The sequence below is a fragment of the Trichogramma pretiosum genome, unplaced genomic scaffold, assembly GCF_000599845.2.
Source record: "Trichogramma pretiosum strain Unisexual culture from Peru unplaced genomic scaffold, Tpre_2.0 scaffold6, whole genome shotgun sequence".
In the NCBI taxonomy this organism is placed as follows: Eukaryota; Metazoa; Arthropoda; class Insecta; order Hymenoptera; family Trichogrammatidae; genus Trichogramma; species Trichogramma pretiosum.
Window position 1 is genome coordinate 3,053,546 of NW_019641678.1, and position 21,134 is coordinate 3,074,679.

The window sequence follows — 21,134 nt, forward strand, 5'->3', positions numbered from 1 at the left end:
TTTTACATATTTCTCGCGTATTGTTTTATGGCTTTTCAATTTAGCCAAGAATATGTTTTTAAAAAATGTATTTATTTGTAATGTAGAGATTTGATAAATGTAACCACTACTCCCTCTGTTTTATTATCTTTTCGAAATGATTAAAATTAATAAAAACCCGTTAACACTACAAAATCGCGAAGATCTAACAAAATTATTTATAATTCTCTCGAGAGTCCATTGAAAAGTTAATACCGTAAACAGGAGTATTATTATGTTTACACGTACCTGAAGTACCGGCTAGCGATCTTTTTCACATGCTTACAAAACATGCTCGAGAAAAAAACTCTTCATTAGTAAAAACCTTTTGCGTAAAAAATGTGTGCATGCCCATAACCATGCTTGCAAGCTCGCGTAGTAAACCGAACGTTATATTATTTTGCACGAATGCACTGTGGCGAAAAGAAAACCGATAAAATTCGAATGGAATGTTCTTATCGCACTAATTTCAAATTTTCAAAAATTCGAACATCGCGCATCGCAACATTGTTCTTATGCCGGTGCTATTTTTGAAAGAATCCTTGATTAAATCACGCATACATTGATACGTTATTGTTGCCCCCGTACTCGAGAGAACGATTTCAGCGCCCCGTGAACCTATCTCTCTTTTCATTAAAAGCGGACCTGCGCTTACGTTCTGCACTGAACTACATAACGCAGTCTCTTGCCATCTCCTCCTGACTCTCTCTCTCTCCTCTCTTTCTATCTCTTTTCCTCTCCCACGAAAATATATAGCACGAGCGCGCATACATCTGCAATACTATACACAGTCACACGTAGTATACATATATATATTCTCCCCTGCTTTGCGTTGTCGAAAACTCTCGATCGTTGAGCTCAACCTCGTCAGAGACGTTTCTCGTCGCGATCCCAATGTATACAAGCGAAACCTCCTAGCGGTCAAATAAATTTTGTGTGCGGTCTTTTGCGGACCCTCGAAAGAAGTTTTGTTTCAACGAGAGTGAAAAGCAGTTACTACTGTGCTCGAGTGTGCACGTTTTGACCCGCGCGGGTATCAACCAGTGTTAATTTTTAGGACTTTGCGGACGTGAATAACCCCGTTTGGCAGGGATTATACGTAAACACAATGGTAAGTTTGCGCTCGAACGAGCACAATCGCAGTGTATCGTCGTGCACGTACACCCAGTCGAAATGTGACAAAGAAGGTTAAACATTCTGTCGAATCTCGCATAGAGGATGATTTTCCGACCGAACTTTGCGAATGATTTTCGACGTTGGATATACGTTCGTAGAGTTTTTGCTTGCTAGGGTCATTTCTAGGTTAGCCTGACGAGTTCGCACCCGCACTCATGCACGTTCACGACGATACAATGCATTCGACATTTTTCGCAATTTTCGCTCTCTTCGAGTCTTGATTCTCATGCTGCTATTGAATTCTTACAGGCCCATACTATTCTATTGGTTCAACCTGCAAATAGGCCAGAAACCAGAACTTACTCTGATTATGAGAGTGTCAATGAGTGCATGGAAGGTGAGAAAATTATTAATTATTCGCCACTGTTTCTTTGCCAGTTGAATGTATTCTGATCATCATTTTGTTTTCAGGGGTGTGTAAAATATATGAAGAATATTTAAAAAGACAGAATCCCAACACGCCAACAATCACGTATGACATCAAACAACTGTTTGACTTTCTGGATGATTTGACAGATCTCTCATGTTTAGTTTATCAAAAATCAACAAATACGTATGCACCATACAACAAAAACTGGATCAAGGATAAAATTCATGTTTTGCTACGCAGAGCTGCTGAGATTATATAAAGTAATATTAAGCTAAAAATGATTAGATTGATTTTTTTAAATTACTTTTTGACTTAAGGTATTTCTATTTAATCATTTATAATACATGTAAAATATAAGCATGATCCAATCAATACAAGAATTAAGTATTTAATTTCTTTTGACTGTGAAGTCTGTGCATAATTTAACGAATCATAAGGACTATTTATACCTTTTATAGAAATAAACATATATACATGATAATAAATTGATGATATTAATACAGCATAAAAATTTGGAAGTAATTTTTAAATGTTCTTTGGAAAATGCCATAAAGTTGAATGTCAAAGTTACAGATTTAATAATTTACTTTAAGTACCGGACCTCTGCGTTATTACTAAACATAAGTCCAGTGCATTCCACGAGTCAATAACTTTTTGATGTTTTACGTTTATTATTATTATAATTATTGTCATTTCAATGATATAATCTTGAATGGTAGCTGTGATTAACCCAATGAGTTGAAAAATATATGTGACACCTCAAAATTGCATCATGAAAATTCTTGTTATTCTATTACTTAATGAAGCAAATTTTCTTTATCACTCGTGGGCATTTTGAAAAAAGTTTAATTCATGTTTAATCATTTTTTTTTTTAGTGTTAATGTATGAAACTATCATACTGTATATACAGTCGAGTGCACATGATATTTTGAATGAAAATAAAGTATGACCTAGTATATTTGATTGAATTTCTCTTATTTTTGTTCAGAACATGTTGTAATGACTATTTTATTAGATAGATGTACACAATCAATTTTTAAAAATGAACTTAATAAACCTACTAACTGCATTTAATTTGCACTGAGAATTTAGTACAAGACTCATTTACCATGCATATACTTATTGAACAATGATAATGAAACTATTTTGTTACTATTTGAAATCAAATTTAGAAAAGATCATCTCAATTGTTTAAATTACCTTGTCGAATAATATTCAGAATGCTATTTTGATAGAAACGATGGTTTTACCCAGAGTTTTAAAAAGTATTCTGCAGGTACGAACGTGAATCAATGAAGCGAATTGATAAACGGATGTTTAGCAAAATGACCGATAATGGGTCATGCAATAAAGACGGCTTTTCAATAGCCATATCAATTACTTTGTCAGTCAAACAAACTTTTAACGTACGGTCTTATTATTTTTTATTTTTTTCTTTTATCATATAAATACGTAACACGCGAGGAAGAATAAAGGTTTTTTTTAACAAGTATTCGATCGGGCTTTACATAAGAAATTCGAGTTTCGTTCGTACAAAATATCGACATCCTCGAATAGTAGAAATTATAACGTTGACGCAGCTGCTGCTGCAACATCAGCACTAGCAGTAGTAGCGCGACTAAATAGCTCGAGCTTCCTATCCGAGTTTAGTAGTAGGCATGTGCGTTCGAATACACGTTGAAGGAAATCAAGTGTTTGAGTGTGTGGTAATATCGTATAAGCACGCCGCGCTCGCTGTGCAATATCTCCTCGTCGGCAGTGCAATGTCCAGTCCACTCGTAGCAGCTGCCGAGTCGAGTTTGTATACAACATTCGATAAATTGAATTCTTTGCCAATAAAGCTATCATTTTTTGGAGTTCGGAACAATAACAAAGAAAAAAGTTGCGTGCGTGATACGAAAAAATTTTCTTCGACTATAGAGATCAGCGTTATCCATTGAAAAAGTCGCTGCTTCAAGCAAGAGCAGGTAAGAGCGTGCGGAAGGTTATATTATGTGCGTAGATCGTATAACGCAGTTGACGATCTCGTGATCGATCATCGATCGGTCATTGTCTAGTCAAGCTCCATAACTATATACACATACGTAACGGAAATAAGTCCTTGACTTTTAATCGTACGCGTGCACCGCAAGTTTTATTTAATAATCGCCCAGCACAAATACACTCGATATTAAGTGTGCATCGTAAAGACGTATTTACAGCGGGACTCACGTGTCGAACGTCAAACACGTAAATAACGTAAATATATAAATCCGACCGAGCACGAGTCGCGATCATGCAGCATCGCGTTCATCGCTCCATTTATATTTGCGCTTTTTTTCATCGCATATTTTATTTAATTGCATTTACGCGTGTGTGTGCATGCCTGTGCTTGCATTGCGATTAGCTGACAGAATCGCAATAAGCGTAAATCGACCGCAGTCGTTATCGCGGCTAACATACGCACGGCACGTTCGAACTTTGAGTGTATAATAATAGAAAAAAAACATTGTCTTACTTATCAATCTGGGCTCTCGCTTCGTGCGATCGGCCACTTCATCGCTCGCGATCCGATCAATCGGTATAAAAGTGTTTTTGACGTGCAATTACCACGAAAACAAACGCTTATGATTGTTTCCCTTTTTGTTTTTTTTTTATTTGTGTACGAGATGCACTTTTAAAATTTTGCAGCTGTCCTCGTCGTTTGACTTTTGTAAATAGATTTTTTCTTTCTTTCGTTTTTTTTTCATCTTAAAAAGAAAAGGACGGAAAATCTGGCACATTGCACGCGAGCTTGCGCGTCTTAGCAGTTTTTCTATAATAAATCTTGTTCTCAGAACGCGAGCGAATTTTTCCTCGTGTACAAACTCTCGACTCGATCGCGATTCTGCACAATATACGTATGTGATATATTGTGCAGAATCGCGAGCGTTGCAGCGGCAGCAGCTTATTAAAGTGGATCCGCTGCCGCTGTATTACGTTGATATGTAATATGCCTTGGTACACTTACCTACGATGCTGCCGCGCTGCGCGCAGAGATTCGAATTTGCCCCGCCGCGTTCGTTCGCGCGTACGATAGTGTGGTAGTACCAGTGCAGTACTTATCGTAGACCCGGCGAGAGGCACGACGGGGACTGTCGTCGTCGGCGGCACACACAGTCGTCGGTTTCGCTCGCGCTCGCGTTTCGCGCGCGGCTTTATAATGTCAGCTTGAAAAACGTCGGCTCGAGCGCGCCGCACATTGCGTATATCATAACACCGTGCGGTCTTTTTTTTTTATTTTCTCTGTTTCTTCTCGTCGAAGGACGCGATTACGATTGGGATTTAATATATGTAGTTTGAAGTTGGTTTGTGAAGGAAGTATTGCAGGAGCTGTGCAACCTTGACTGCATTGAAAAAGGTATAAAATATATAAATCGATAGAATTATTTAAGTCGTGTTGCTCTGCGTGCGTCATTCTCGCTCTGGCAGTCATGCTCCAAGGAAGCTTACCGCTGCAAGTGAGTATCCCCAGTATTTTTCGTCGCAAAACCTTATTTCATAGATCTCACGACCAGAGCTCCTTCCAGCTATTATAATAAAAAAAATAGTACTCGTATATAGTAGGCTTCTAAATTTCACCTCGCTTTATTCAATCCCTGTGTAAATAGATATTACAATACGAGTATTTCGAAACGCACCTTTAAAGAAATCCGCACGCGAGTGCATGCGTAAAATCGTATATATTAGCACATAAAACCGTCTTATCGGTGGCGAGAATTTTTTGCTCCACCAAGAGATATCGGGGCATCTTGACAACATATTTCAACGTCTCGCACGCGCGTATCAACCGTTTGGAAACTATCGCACTACATTCACACTCGTATCTATGGCGTTTACACATATTTTTCCTCCATCATATCACAACTCGAATTGTCAATTAAGCATTTTTTTCTTCATTTTTTCGAGGGAAGCAAAAGAAAAAAAATTCGCGACTTTTTTTATCGAATTTATGCCACCACGAAATGAGTCACTTGATAAGGATAACGTGTGCGCGGTGTACCTCTCGAGCCTTAGTATATATAGTAACTTACTCGGAATTTCCTTTTTACGAGCAGAAAGACCAATTACGGGTACGCATTAAATAATTGTATTCCGAGAACTGTGCGGCTTCGTTATTCCATTATTGTCGTGTATTTTGTAACGTATGATCGAAAAATACGTCTCGTGCGCGATAGGTCTGCCGTGCAGGTACTTACAGATAGACACGTGCGATCATTACCGATTTTTCTAACGAAAAAGGTTTCAGATTTGATGGAAAATCCAAAGTCGAGGAGACATTGCTTTTAATTCAATTTTAATTAACTGTAGTCTTTATAGAATAATATAGGAAGTGTCGCATTGAATGAGAAATTTGAAACCCATAACGATTCGAGCTAAGTTTATACCGATCACCGTCATATATGAACGATACATACTTCGAGAAACATAAATAAGTATCACAATTCACGCGTAACATTCCACGATCTTGACGATTTGAAGTAAAAAAGAAGAAAAAAAGAAGAAAAAAACAAGGCACACACTCACACACACATTACAAGCTTAAATTATAAGTTTCGTTCTGCGTCGAGTTCGCTTACGCGCGCGGCTTTTCATTGACATTTGACAAGCTCGCTCGGTATCGTATATATATGGCACACAGAACGTATAATAGGCGCGAGGAGCGAGACCGTGACCGCGAGACGCAACGATCAACTTTATGCAACACGACGAACTCACGCACACGCGCGGATATCTTTCGTTAATAAATTGAGCGATCGCCGATCGTCGTTGTTTTGGCGTCGTTGGCTCGAAAATTCGCGATACGCGTTAATTGATTGAAATAAAAGATGGTGTACACGCGATGTTTCAATATGACGAATCGAGAAAATTTCATTATTAATATAATCTTCGTACGCACGATCGACTGCGGTCTGCGAGAGTACAGTAGAAGCAGATAGTGGTGCGCGGACGGCAGTGGCGTCGATCGGTATATAAATGTTACAACGAGCGCATCGCGCGTATACACGCAATGCCGGCGATTCTGTCTGCCACCACTCACGTGTAAATATTCACATTTTTACATTAAAAAAATGTATATATGGGTCTGTTCTGCAGCTCTCGTGTATAATATGAAATACGTGTGCAGCTCGAGTCATTCAGTCAGTCGGTCGCGATTACTGCTGCTGAAACACACACACAGGCACACGTGATTACACGATTCACGTGATGTGCGCTATTGCAACGAGTCGACGACTGCAGTATACAGCAGCTGCGATCGACGTCGACGTACGTCCATATATAAGTACCACATGTAACGCTTCGCGAGCACGATTATTGCAATATTGTCTGTCGTGCGCAATATATCATTACGATACATATGTTTTACATGTATTACTGGAGAGTCGCGCGATCGCGGATCATCAATTGAGCATTACATATACCGAACATGCAGTATGCAGCAGCAGTCGCAGTGCTTCTATCTCGTCACGATCGCGCGATATGAATTTTATAAAATACATATAATTGGCGATATTAGCCGTATAGGTGCTGGTTTTTTGCAGCTACGATACGACAACAGTCGCGATCATCGTTGACAAGCCTGCTAGAACAAGAACAATGCCAGTATTACATACGCGTGAATCGGTTCTATATTTAGTGCAATGATCGAAGAGGCGCTCGCGCGTCAGTGCTAAAATATGACAGCTGCCACCGCACAAAGAGCGCACCGATCGCCCATACACGATAATGCGGCTGATAAGCAGATAATATACAGCGAGAAAAAAATTAATAGGCTCTGCGTAGTCGTGTATAGTAGTATAGTAGTGTGGATTGCAGTAAGCCGCTCACATATAACTATTTTAAGCGGACGAATATCAGCCCCGCACACAGCCACGTGCGTGAAAAACAATGAGAAGATGATTATTCGACTATTTTTATTTTTGATTGGAAACTTCTAATATATTAGTCTCAAATACATAGGAGGGTACATGAATCTACAAATAACGAGCGAACAAACGCCAACGAGAGTCGGTTAACAAAATACTGCATCAAGTACAGAATGCTCAGCTTAGCTTGTGAAATAATATAATTTATCAAGAGGCCAGGCTGGCGTTTCGAGCTGAAATTCAAAAATGGCTATATAAATCGAAATAGTGGACATTTTCTTTTTATGATGGTAAAATATAATAATTTTTATTTTACCTCCAAGTACTTGAATATGGCATTTAGTGTTAATAAAATATTGATTTTCTTCAAATTGGTCGAATTCTGACCTGTACATCAAGTTGTAGATCAAAATTGAAGAAAGAAGTCACGTCAGAAGGATTCCGTGGCAAGTAAATCCAACCACAATATTTAGTAATCATGAAAAAGTAATGTAATTAGGAATTCAGAGCTTGGGTAGAAGTTTGTTTTGGTCAATCAGGTGTAGAATGAACATATTTTACTATCATAGAAAGGAAATAAATGTCCACTATTTCAATTTACATAGCTATTTTTGAACTTAAGCTCGAAACACCAATCTGTCCACTTAAGCCAAGGCGAAGATCTGGCTGTACATTGACATGACGATCTTTTTTGAGTTTTTTCTCTGCGTGACGAAAATCTTCTTGACACAGGCAAATTTGCACCTTAACTCATAAAATTATATATTTCATAATAGTCCAGTGAAAACTTACATGAAATTGCATTTTTTGGGGGAGAGATGAAACCTAGTCTACTTTATGTTTTTGGGTGCGCTGAATTCATTGCCGATGTTATTTTTTACCTAAAACATCAGCGTCAGGGTGAAAATCGAGGGTGAAAGAGTTTTTCGCTGATATCTCGCGAACGAAGCAAGGTACAGAAAAACTAATTGCACCAATCGATTCCTCGTAAAATTTTACATCGAATTACACTTTAAACTTTTCAAGTGTCAGTGCAAAATTGTTCACAATATTGAAAAATTAGTTTACAGCGGTCGGAGGTAGTGGGGGCCGGAAGCGAAAGGGAAGCGACATGTATAGAGATATACTCGAGCGGCACCGCTGGCCCCCACCACCGAAGATCGCTGTAAACTAATTTTTCAATATTGTGAACAATTTTGCACTGACACTTGAAAAGTTTAAAGTGTATTTCGATGTAAAATTTCACGAGGAATCGATTGGTGCAATTAGTTTTTCTGTATCTTGCTTCGTTCGCGAGATATCAGCGAAAAACTCTTTCACCCTCGATATTCACCCTGACGCTGATGTTTTAGGTAAAAAATAACAACGGCAATGAATTCAGCGCACCCAAAAACATAAAGTAGACTAGGTTTCATCTCTCCCCAACAAAATGCAATTTCATGTAAGTTTTCACTGGACTAATAAGTCAAGCTGAACATTCTGTTGGATGCAGCATTTCAATTTCTTTTTTTCTCAGTGTGCAGCTCTCAACACGCAACGTTAGTGTTGCTGGGTGCTCATGTCTCTGAATTGTCTATGTATAGCATCGCCGTACATCTGTCTCTCTACATCTCGCGTTCGCTTCCTTCGTTCAAGCTCGTAATTTCTATCGTGTAATTCGGTAACAATTCGGAAGCGTACATACGTGGCCCCTGCTACAATAGATTTCCGTTTTCTAATCGTTTAAAAGGTTACAGAGCTCTCGAAAATGGCATCGAACGAAGGCGCGCGATTCAAAATTGTAAAAAGTAAATTTTGTGGGACCGTCACACAATAACGTGTAGCTTGCACGCAACAACGTGTAGCTCGCACACAAAACTGTTGTGTAGCAGCGACACGGCAACTTGTGGTTCTGCTACCAGGCGCCGTGTGGCGTATACATTCAATCGGTCTCTCAGTGTAGACCGTTGTGTGCGCACTGCGCACATTGCACAACCAGTCAGTACACGTGAAGCCCGCGCGACGTGAACAGCTCTAGAAAGATCTCATCGACTGCAGCAAGTGATTAAAAGTGATTACATATTTTATATTATAAGTTTGAGTATAAAGACATGGGTATCAAAAAAAAATTAGAAAAAATGAAGAGCCTTCATCAAAAGGTCAATTGGGACATCGAAGACGAACGATCTGAATTTCTTGGGAAAATTGAACCAATAATCAAAAATTGGACACGACAACTTCCGAATCTCCGGGAAATTTTTCGTCCCCAAGAAATTGATTTGCTTCTCATGGATTCTGCAGTCAACGTAATTCTAGATGGTCTTGAAAATAAAGGAAGACTATTCATCGAATTCGTCATTAGGACCGGCTACAAGGACGAACCTGAAGTTGATAAAGAGGCCGAGCAGCCTCTGGTGCATCGTACCACTGCGGTGCATCAATTGTCGCAATACTGTTATTCTCGACATTACCCCGAATTGATCTACAATTTCTTCAGTATATATGACAGATTTGATGTGATTTACGCCGACGAAACCGGAAATACTCATTTTCACGTGGCCTGCTTCTACGGCTACGACGACATAGTCGAGAAATTTCTCGAAGCCGGCCAAGACCCCAATTACCTCTGGTCTAGTACGGGTGATTCACCATTGAACTTGGCTCTGGAAAGCAAACACCTAAATGCCGCCTGTTTGCTGCTGAAACACGGCGCCGATCCGAACTTGGCCTGCAACGGATTTACTCCTCTGCACTGGATTATGCTACTTCGCACATCGTTCGAAGTTAGCTTGATGCTTGAGAGTTTTTTCGATATTTGCGACGACTTGAAAAAGTCGGTGCAAATCGATGCTCAGGACGAGTGGGGTCAAACACCGCTTCTCTTGGCTTTGGCTCGTCACCACAGTCGTGACATAGTCGAATCGTTGCTGCGAAGAGGCGCGAATCCACATTTAGTCAATGAGAATGGATTGTCGCCCATAGACATGATTTGCTCGAAATGGAGAGACGACGAGTTGGTGAACATGTTCCAGATCATCGATGAAAAGTATCGGCTGGGACCAATCGATGCCCAGGACAAAGGCGTTAACACACCATTACACGTAGCTGTGACTAAGGATCTCAACATTTTGGCCGAATTCCTGTTGAGAAAAGGCGGCAGTCCAAATTTACCCAATGCACAGGGACGTACGGCTCTGCATTTGACTTGCAGCAGACTTAAGGAAGGTGGTGCCGCGGAGTTATTGGCGATCTGCGATGACGTTCAGCGGTCGGTGCATATCGATGCTCAGGATCATGCGGGAGATACACCATTACATTTGGCTCTGAGCAAGGGATTGATGGACACAGTTGAATTGTTAGTGAGAAGAGGGGCCAATCCGACTTTAGCCAACAAGGACGGATTGACTCCTTTGCATACCATTTGCAACGATAACCGCGACGATGTCGATTTGGCGAAGATGTTAATCGAACTCTCTAACGAAAAAGACCATCCATTGCAGATCGACGCCGAGGATCATTTAGGTAACACCCCATTAGACTTGGCTGTACAGCACGGACACAAAAAGTTGGAAGAGTTACTGCTGAAAAATGGTGCTATTCCGAATTTAGCATCACTAAAGATTTGCTAGGAGACCTTCAGAGACATCCAAAAGAAGAAATTACTCTTCAAGCACTTGGAAAAAGGAGAATACGAACTGAACGCTTTAACGATCACGAAGTCGGTGAATTTTGAAAAATATTGATACAGTGGCGAAGAGTTCTAATGCAGAGCGAAAGAATGACGATATAATTTTTTTATGTCGGATGTATTTTAATTTTGTACATTTTTCTTATCATTTAAATACACTCGGCAACAAAATTATCGCAACAAAAAAATTCATCGAAATTTCGTCGATTTTCAAATGCTTCTATCTTGGGCTAGATTTATCGTATGGACACGCTTTTTTTTTAATTTCTTGGAAATTTTGTCCTGTTTAAATCCATATAAATTAAAATAAGATTCGAGTTAATGTTGAGTTACCAGTAGTATTTGAGCGCGACACTAAAAATTGCTGAAAAAAAATGACTGTTTGAACGTGTACCAGTAACAAAGTAATTTTTCTATCGAAATCTAACATACACCATCGCAAAGTGCTCTTTTCAACGAGTAATTTAAAAAAAAAGGACCTCTCTACGATTTTTTTAACGGCCTGTAGGTCGATTTGCCTTGCGCACAGTGCCAGACTGCTAAAATAACAAAAATAAGCTATTGGATTCAAAGGTCCATTCTGCCACTTTTTCCACATGTTTTAGGGCTCAAAGACGTAAATTTTATGTTGAAAATGTAGATTGACACTATATTATTATTTATATCACAAAAATGACAAAGATGGGTAAATTGGTGTATGACGCCTTTTAACATCCCAGAAAATCAGTAAAGTGACCAATATTGACGACTGTGAAAAAGGCCTAAACCAGACACAAAAAAAATTTTTTCATTAGACTGCCGTAAGTCGCAACGATCGTTGGCAATGGCTCGAAGCAAGCATGCAATGGCTTGGCCCTCATGACTCTGAATAGTCGGCCCTGTTTTGTCTCTCTCGCGCACTCGGACGCTTTGCTCATTTCATTATGGTGTTACGATTTCGTGCCAGTTGTTCTTGCACGGTCAAACGAGGCACAACGCCGCAGCGTGAATGTAACAAAGGAAGATTGCGTCGACCGCAGCAAATGATTTAGAGTAATATAAAATATTTCATATAACAAGTGACAGTGTTTTTGTGTGTGAGTGAGGAAAGACATGAATACTCTTAACCAAAAAAAGTTAGGAACATTGAAAAGCCTGGGTGAAAAGGTCAATTGGAACATCGAAAAAGAGCGACAAGAACTTCTTCATCAACTCTATCCCTTAATCAAAGATTGGACGGAACAACTTCCAAATCTCCGGGATATTTTTCGTCGCGAAGAAATAGATTGGCTTCTCACAGAGTCTTTGAAGTCCGCGTGTTTCGATACTTACAGGACTGAGCTAATTCCACTCATTCAATTTGTGGCTCAGACTGGTTACAAGGACGAGCCCGAGGTCGATATAAACGGCAAGCCATCGTCGAGTCGTACCACACCACTGCATCATACTTTTGAAGATTATTTGATTCTCGGTAATTACCCCAAATTGATCGATTATTTATTTCAAATATACGATAGATTTGATGTAAATTACACCGACGAATCTGGATTAACGCATTTTCATGTGGCCTGCTTCTTTGGCTGTGACGAATTCGTCGAGAAATTTCTCGAGCTCGGCCAAGATCCCAATATCCTCGAGCCAAAAACAAGCGATACCCCGCTACACTTGACTCTGGAACACAGGCACAAGAAGGCAACTGAATTGTTGCTGAAATATGGCGCCAATCCGAATTTGGCCAACGTATGGGATGTTACTCCTCTGCACAATGTTTGCAAGGGTGGACACGATAATGCTGACTTGGCGGAGATTTTATTCGAGATGAGCGACGAAAAACAGCAGCTGATACAGGTCAATGCCCAGAATGAGTTGGGCTGGACACCACTGCACTACGCTCTGTTTTACGGCTCTAGAAAAGGGATTGTCCAAGTATTACTTAGAAGAGGCGCTGATTCGAATTTGGCCAACGTGGAAGGATCGACTCCTTTGCACATCATTTGCAACAATTTCCACAGCAATATAGACTTGGCGGAGTTATTTTTTGAGATCAACGACGAAAGACAACAGCTGGTCGAAGTCAACGCCCGGGACAACTCGGGTAACGCACCATTGCATTTGGCACTGAAGCGCCGTCTAAAAAATTTGACTGAGTTGCTGCTACGAAGAGGCGCCGATACGAATTTGGCCAACGAGAAAGGGTCGACTCCTCTGCATATGATTTGCGAGAGAAAATATTACGTACCATTCGACATGGTGGAGCTATTCTTCAAGATCAACGACGAGAGGAAGCAGACGGTCGAGGTCAACGCTCGCGACTGTTGTGGTCGGACAGCGCTGCAATTAGCTGTGGCAAATCTGAATTCCCATGCAGTTGATCTTCTCTTGAATCACGGTGCTGATTTGTCTCTCTTCGTTTTTCGCTCTGAGAGTTACCTTGATCAGTTATTACGACAGAAGCTACGTTGTGAAGATCATTTGAAATTATTGCTAGCCTGTCTGGCCATAATCGAAAATCTTGAGAAAAAAGGATACGAATTGGACCGAAGCGTTGCCCTGACGATCATGAAAATGTTCGCCAAGTATGAATTGTTCGATAAATGGGAGTACAATGAGATATGTTGGGATTATGACTTAGAGTTTATGAGCAAAGCCAAAGAGATGATGATAAAGCCGAACCTGACGCTCCAAACTTGATCACATTGCGACCCGAAGATGCGGAAAAACGACTCACTTGTAAGGACTACTGCGAATTTTATACATGATTTTGTGTCCCTCGTTGGATGGCATAACGAACGTTGTACTTATCATCTGAGCGAGAAAGTTTCAAGAAGATTTTTCCGACGATGGACACTGGATTATTTCTTGGAGTTGACAGGCTATCGGCTGCCGATTCTTTGTTGTGACATGATTATAAAGCTGCTAATGAACCAAGATTTGTGGAACATTTGCTCGGCGATTACAGGTCAAATTCCGTAATCGCGATAAACATATTTTCTATAATTTAATTTTCCATACTGTCCATGTTATTCACATAAATAAATCTAAAAAATAAATACTCTTTTGCATTTTACTTTTATTTCAGTAATTACGTAAAAAAAAAACCAAGTCATTACACTTGCTCATTCGCGAGCTCTGCTATTTAACAAGCCAAAAAAAAGAATCTGTCGAAATATAGTTCACGCTCTCGTCTATTATATTACTGCTCGCATACGATCAGCGACCTACGCGTATACGCAGCCCTTGGCCTCCTATACCCATCCATTATAAACACGCACTCGCTTAAATGCGAATCGTTATTTAGCACGATCGTTATACCCGCGTCTATATAGCTCGATCTGTTGCGAACACATGTACTATACGTAAAATAACGCGCGACGTGCTCAAGTCTTTTTTTTTTCTTTATATATTTAATACCGAGACTGCGGATCGTCTGCGACGAACGAACTTGCAATAATACAAATATATATACGCAACGGCGCACTCGCTTGTAAAAATTACAAGACTGCGCTTTGCTGCAGCAGCAGCAGCAGCAACACAAACGTGCAGGTGGAGTAGTACGTGTTTTTGTACGTTTATATTGTATATGTATGTGTAACACGAGGCAGTGCAGAGCAGCACAACACAGTAGTGTATAGTACATAATACGCGCCTGCAACGGGGACTGCGGACTGCGATGTATATAATACGCACCACAGAGTTCAAGCGCGGCTGCAACTATCTATACCGATGCCAGTCTTGCCGCGGCAGTCTCACGGATAACACATAATCCTATCTCGTACGTATCATATCATACATACCATACTCTGTCGTTTGCTATTTTTTTTTTATTCGCACTTCGTATCGAACGGAACTCGTATACGAACGAGTCCCAGAGCTACATTGCACATTTAGAGTAGCGACTTCCTTGCATTTTTTACATTTATACATCACGAATATAACCGCGCGAGCAGTGCGACACTTTGCCGCACCGTCTAATATATATCATATATAGTGTATAGTCAGTATAGTGTTATATATATATAATACGGCGGTGGATTCTGCGCGCGCGCATGCCATGATGATTATTATTGTACACCTTATGTGACCCCCGCGTATAGAACTGCCTTATCTCACAACACACACACACACACACACTGACACACACGCAGCCGCGAGAGCTCTATATTAAAGTTGGAGCGCATCCAACGCTGTCGTAGGAGGAGATCTCTCTGCTCGTGTGCAGCGCTAGCTTTACGATACACCTATAACAATAATCATCGTTAAACAAGCAGAAGCAGCAGCGGTGCAGCAGGCACATACCTCTGCACCTCACCACCACCACCACCACCACCACCACCAACGCACCGCATCGTGTGCAGTTTTATTCGGAAGAGAAGTCGATCGACTCTCGAGGAGATTTTGACAGTCTGCCCAGTGTGTTGTGTTCTGCTATATACAAAACTCGTGTCAGCTGACTCTCGCTCGTTGTATATTATAGTGAATCAGCGCGATTCATCGCTCGTTTCGATGTATATATAGTAATAATAACAAGCAACGCGATGCACGGCTCCAAAAGAGCCCAATATAAAAGAGACAACAAGTGAATCGTGCTCAATGTATACTGCAGCGCTGATGCAATACAATGTATAAATAACCGTGTCGCGAGTGCGTAATCTCGTTGTTGATCGGAAATAATGCCCTACTGCTGCTGCTGCTACTGCTCCTCTTCCTCTTTCTCCTTCGCTTTGTCGTCGTCGCCGCATCGACATCGTCGCGCGTTATAACGATGAACAAGCCCCCGGGCTCTCCTCCGCGATAGCACCTACAGTAGTCTATAACTAACGCGCATAATTACCTATATTATATATACGTATCAGGTATCGTCTTCTTCGATCTGCGCTTCTCTTCATTTTCCTATGCTTGTTTTTTTCCCCGTTCCTTCTCTCGTGCGTGACGCGTGTGCGCGAGGGGGATAATCGCGCTGCTCCACTACACCTCTAGAAGCTCGAGCAAGCGCAACTGATAAAAATAATAAAATATCCAACGATTTGGTGGGCAGTTTCTCGATTGCTGGCGCTTCTGGGACTGCTGCTACGGCTGGCCGGAGTCGTCGCCGCAGGTGCTGCTGACGACCTACGAGTTTCTGCTGCTGCTGCTCGTCGGAGCCTGCTGCGTCCTGGGCAGGATGTCGCTGCTCGGCGACGTCGATCCCTTCAGCGAGACCCCCCTGGAGACCGACATCACCCACGGCGATTTAACAATAAGTGAGTGCAGATAAAGAGATAGATATGTAGAGCTTTACATTTATTATTTCAATGCCGTCAATTTCTTTTGACGTATCACGACGATGTGTGTATAAAGCTATTGTACGCCGCCAAATGTGACACATGACGTCTATAATTTGCCTTTCGACGGTATATATAATACCTATATAGACATAGTGTCGTACACGAAGTGGCACTTGTTGTGATATTAAATCAACTATCTTATACACACATCGATCTCGAAGCTTTTACTTTTACGTATAATTGTACCGTGGCCGCACGCGCGTATTTTTATTATACACGGCCTATTACTCATGTACTGTATCTGTATGTATGTATAATACCGCGTGTGCATGTGTACGAATGTGTGACGATCGTCGCGCGCGCGCGGATTATGAGCTTTATAAATGCTAAAAGCAAAACAAGCAGCAGAACAGTACGTTTACCCGCGAGGGCTTTGACACTTGACATCGTTTGACCGACGAGAGACTCGTTAAATTAACAATATATACCGCTAACGTTTTTGTCGATGCCGTGAACTTTTCTCGCATTTTTTCTTATTTATTTATTTTCTTGTTTTCTGTTGCAAATCGACCGCATAATGCAATTATGTATGGTACTTTCCTATGTCTGAGCTCTATTTTGTCCTTTTATCAATTTTAAAGTGAGTTTCTACCAGATATCAGTAATTAATAACATTCATTTCTTTCCAGAATACAATTTGAGAGGTTTGTTGGAAGATGTCGATGATAAACCAGACACTGATTTACCCAAGCAATCACCGTACGCGTCACCTTTATTACCAGAAGAAGTTAGATGGCTTTACAGAGATGACATAAACAAAATTTGGATAGAATTTTGTGGATATGACAGTTTGCGAATCGAAAACTCGTGGAGAGAAATCCAGAGCAGAAGTAGTGAAAACGGAAACAACAGTGATAATTTTGTTAACAATGTGAAAATTGTTGTTCGAGGTGGAATGTATGAAGTTGACTTGGAACAAAAGAAGTGTGTCTCAATATACTGGCCAGGTAATTGTTATTCTTCATTAAAACGAAAAAAAGTGCCTTCAATGTCAACTTTTTTAAGTGGAAAATTTTTGAATGAGTGAATACAATGGTTGAAGCAGAATGAATTTGAATACTATTTGAGCGTCCTTGAATGAAAATTTGTTTATACTTAATCTCAAATCTTACCCAAAAGTTTGATTGTTTTAATTTCAATATATTTATTGAATTTTATACCTACAGTTCTTTACTTTATTTTTATTAGGGGAAGAGTGGGAAATCACCAGAGGAACATGGTTTTATAGTGGGAGCTGGATTCCTTTAGATTCAGAATATTCAGATGAAATAGAAAAAGCTCACTTAAGATTGTTTGAAAAACAAGCGCTTACTCAATCAAGTTCTACTCCAGAATTTGGAACACCATCTCATTCATATAAAAGTATAAAAAAATTACATATTTATCTGAAATCATAATTTGCCTACATTAATTTTCTTAATAATTATCAATTTAGTACTCCACACTGTGCACTTTCCTCAACACCATATAGACTGGCATGCAATAAATGATGTAGTAATTTACAGTGAATATACACCAAGTAAATTAATGCGCAGTGTAACATCAAAATTTGGTTTTGCAAAAAGTAAGTTTAAATTATCTCTTTAATTCTTCTTAATTAATAGAATTATAAATAATTCCCATTACTATGATTTCAATTCATTTAGGTACTGGCTACAGACTATTAAGAGGGTATAAGGAACCAGCCTCCATGGATGACAAACAAGATGATATTGATCACTTGGTATTTGTTGTTCATGGAATTGGTCAAAAAAGAGATACAGGGAAGATTATCCGTAATACCTCTATGTGAGTATAAAGAAATCAAATTAAAGAAGGCTATATATTGTATGGTATTTTAATGAGCTACATATTTATTATTATAGGTTCAGAGAGTGCGTTGATAAAATGCAGCAAAAGTATTTTCCCAGTTCTTTGCATCGAGTAGAATTTTTTCCTGTTGAATGGAGATCATCTTTGAAACTTGATGGAGGTTAATTAACTTTACTGATATAACATGTGATTAGAGATTTTTATCTATTATATTTAATATATTATTTTTAGATATTGTTGATGCCATTACTCCATACAGTGTATTGGGAATACGAACACTTCTAAATACATCTGCTATGGATATATTGTACTATACAAGTCCTCTTTATGGAGGAGAAGTAAGAGCTGGACTTCAAAGAGAACTGAATAAACTATATTACGAATTTACAAAAAGGCACCCTGGATGGCAAGGAAAAGTTTCCATTTTAGCACATTCATTGGGATGTGTAATTGTATATGATATTGTAACTGGATGGGTTGGCTTTGAAACTAGACCACCAGGGTCACCTGAAAGATCTTCAGAAGGTCTACATTTTCCTGTAAGAAATGAAATATTCATCAAAAGTTGTTTTTGAAGATTTTATATTTTTTAATTTGTTTCAGATTGAAAACTTATTTTGTATGGGTTCTCCTTTATCCGTATTTTTGGCTTTACGCACTCGTACGCCGTCCAATAGATTAGATTATGTGCCAGAATATTTATGCAAACGTTTTTATAATATATTTCATTGGTCGGATCCTGTGGCATACAGAATGGAACCATTATTAGAAAGAGGGTATAGTAAAGTAGAACCGGTCTTGATTTCCCCTCACGGAGGAGTTGACTCGCAAATTGAATCTGCTGAGAGCCAACCATCTTCATTGCTAACAAATAATGACGATCCTAGTAATCCATTATCAGGTACTTTTATGTCAAATACAAGTAATTCACAATTTGACGTTGAATTACTGAAATTAGGTTCAATAAATCGTATATTTATTGCAGACACAGATGATAAAGAAGACAACAGCCCTGGTGATACACCAAGTAAAGGATGGAGTTTATGGAATATAGTAAGAGCTGGCTGGACTGTAAAAGAAGGCTCGTCACCGACACCTGACAATCCACCTATTCAGCCTGATCAAGGTATTACATATATTTTCAATGATAAAATTAATTATTGATTACAGCAAACAAAAATATCAACAATTTTTTTCGTAGAATTATCTCAACGATTAGATTATGTGTTACAAGCTGTAGGCATTGGCAGAAACTATTTATATAGTGTGACAGCTCATACAGCATATTGGTCTAACTGCGATGTGGCCTACTTTGTTCTAACAAGGATTTTTCCATCATTGGAAACTTGATGTAAGCATGTGATAATTGTTGAAAAATTTCGTCAAGCCATGTTGGAAGTTACTAGTCTAACGAAAGCCTTGTTGGCCTAATCTTGTAAATAAGGGCTGCCACCAAAACTAATCTGTGATAATGCCTAAACGATACAATAATAGAGAAAAATAAAATTTTTCACTTTTTTGTTGTAGTTTATGCGAAAAATAATTAATTTCTATTTGTTGACCCACGAATCTTTTACAATTATGGCGAATAAACAAGTAAAATATTCCATTTACTACTAAGAATTTTGTTTATTCTGTTTATTGTTAAATTTATAACTACATTGTAAAATGATTTATGGTAAAAATAATAGTACATTTTAAGGAATTGAAAACAGTTTATTGATTAATAACTTTGAGAAGTTTTTGATAAATTGTATAGAACATTAACACAATTAAAAAAGCTTGAACTCAACTTAAAAAGTGAGTATAAAAAGATATAATTACATCTTTTAATTAACACCAAAAATTAAATAATCTCATTCCTGTAATTGTGGAACATAAAAATTGGTAAATTCATTTAATACGTTTTTTATATTACAATATTTTGTATGCTGTTTGACAGAAATTTCAAAGACTTTAAAATCATATCCATGCATAATAAGTTTCATAAAATGATCATTATGATTTACTCAAATATTCAGAAATATTAAACGTCAAATTTTAATAATTAAGTTTCGAAACCATAAATTTAAGTATTTTTCGGAAAGTAGACATAACATTGTTTTAATGCCAAAATTTCAGAATGAAAAAGAAATATGTCAAGACGTGCTAAATGTTAGAATAAGATTTTGATTGCATTATAATAATACTATTTTGAATTATATATGGTCAATGTTTGATACTTTTCTAATTAATTCAAATGATATAAGTATGTTGCAATGATAAATTTGAGTATAAATACATGTATAAATTTCCATATATCTATAATGTGTAATGAGTAAATTTTTAATAAGGAATGTGTTAAAGTGAGTTATGTTCATTATTGCTGTTAAAATATTTCTGCGTAGTTAGATATGGGATAAATTGTAAATGTTAAATTTTGAAAATGTTTACTAAATTATTAATAACACAAAAATGATAACATATATTTCTGATGATTTATGAAAAAATTATGAATTCATGAATGTTATTCTCGTTGTAAGTTTCTTTATTGATTTGGTTTAAATTTAAATATAATATTATATTTTTGTTAAAAAATGATTGTGGAGCATATGGTATTAACAAAACAACTAACTTATGTTTCTTATTGTCTTATTTTCAATTTATTATAAAAAATGTGACGTGTTATGTGAATGTTACTAATGTAGGAATTTTTAATTTTATATTGTTAATAAAAATGTATGCATTAGGTATGCAAGTATTAATTTGAAATCAAGTCATAGTTTATTGACTATCTCTAAACCGACCACTTCAGTAATTCTGAATCACTAAGTCAAAACAACATTTTCATCTTAATCCTTGTACCGAAAATTTATTTTATTTATTCAATATTTAAGATTTCACTACTTTACTTTATTTCATA

At 38.4% G+C, this 21,134-nt stretch overlaps 4 protein-coding genes across 9 annotated transcripts; all 4 read left to right on the plus strand.

Moving 5' to 3' along the window:
- The first annotated feature begins 602 nt into the window (after positions 1 to 602).
- Positions 603 to 2,639, plus strand: LOC106652241 (enhancer of rudimentary homolog). Its single transcript, XM_014371075.2, has 3 exons — positions 603 to 1,129; positions 1,444 to 1,531; positions 1,606 to 2,639. Exons 1-3 carry the CDS (start codon positions 1,127 to 1,129, stop codon positions 1,821 to 1,823), a joined length of 309 nt encoding a protein of 102 aa, XP_014226561.1. The 5' UTR covers positions 603 to 1,126; the 3' UTR covers positions 1,824 to 2,639.
- Positions 2,640 to 3,331: 692 nt separating this feature from the next.
- Positions 3,332 to 20,983, plus strand: LOC106652317 (phospholipase DDHD1-like). 6 transcript variants are annotated; one of them, XM_023460869.1, is made up of 11 exons: positions 3,332 to 3,532; positions 15,950 to 16,336; positions 17,050 to 17,367; positions 17,609 to 17,782; positions 17,856 to 17,984; positions 18,067 to 18,208; positions 18,286 to 18,392; positions 18,464 to 18,771; positions 18,836 to 19,133; positions 19,218 to 19,358; positions 19,434 to 20,983. In XM_023460869.1, exons 2-11 carry the CDS (start codon positions 16,258 to 16,260, stop codon positions 19,580 to 19,582), a joined length of 1,845 nt encoding a protein of 614 aa, XP_023316637.1. In that variant the 5' UTR covers positions 3,332 to 3,532; positions 15,950 to 16,257; the 3' UTR covers positions 19,583 to 20,983. The 6 variants fall into 6 exon arrangements, with proteins under 6 accessions (XP_023316637.1, XP_014226688.1, XP_023316636.1 ...); XM_014371202.2 differs by lacking the exon at positions 3,332 to 3,532 and adding an exon at positions 4,680 to 5,044 and having other exon boundaries at positions 16,132 to 16,336; XM_023460868.1 differs by lacking the exon at positions 3,332 to 3,532 and adding an exon at positions 4,686 to 5,044.
- On the plus strand, positions 9,449 to 11,274 carry LOC111694088 (ankyrin-1-like). The gene has a single exon (XM_023460872.1). It carries the CDS (start codon positions 9,541 to 9,543, stop codon positions 11,056 to 11,058), a length of 1,518 nt encoding a protein of 505 aa, XP_023316640.1. The 5' UTR covers positions 9,449 to 9,540; the 3' UTR covers positions 11,059 to 11,274.
- On the plus strand, positions 11,608 to 14,600 carry LOC111694087 (tankyrase-1-like). Its single transcript, XM_023460871.1, has one exon. The coding sequence runs from the start codon at positions 12,210 to 12,212 to the stop codon at positions 13,785 to 13,787; it is 1,578 nt and encodes a 525-aa protein (XP_023316639.1). The 5' UTR covers positions 11,608 to 12,209; the 3' UTR covers positions 13,788 to 14,600.
- Positions 20,984 to 21,134: the final 151 nt, after the last annotated feature.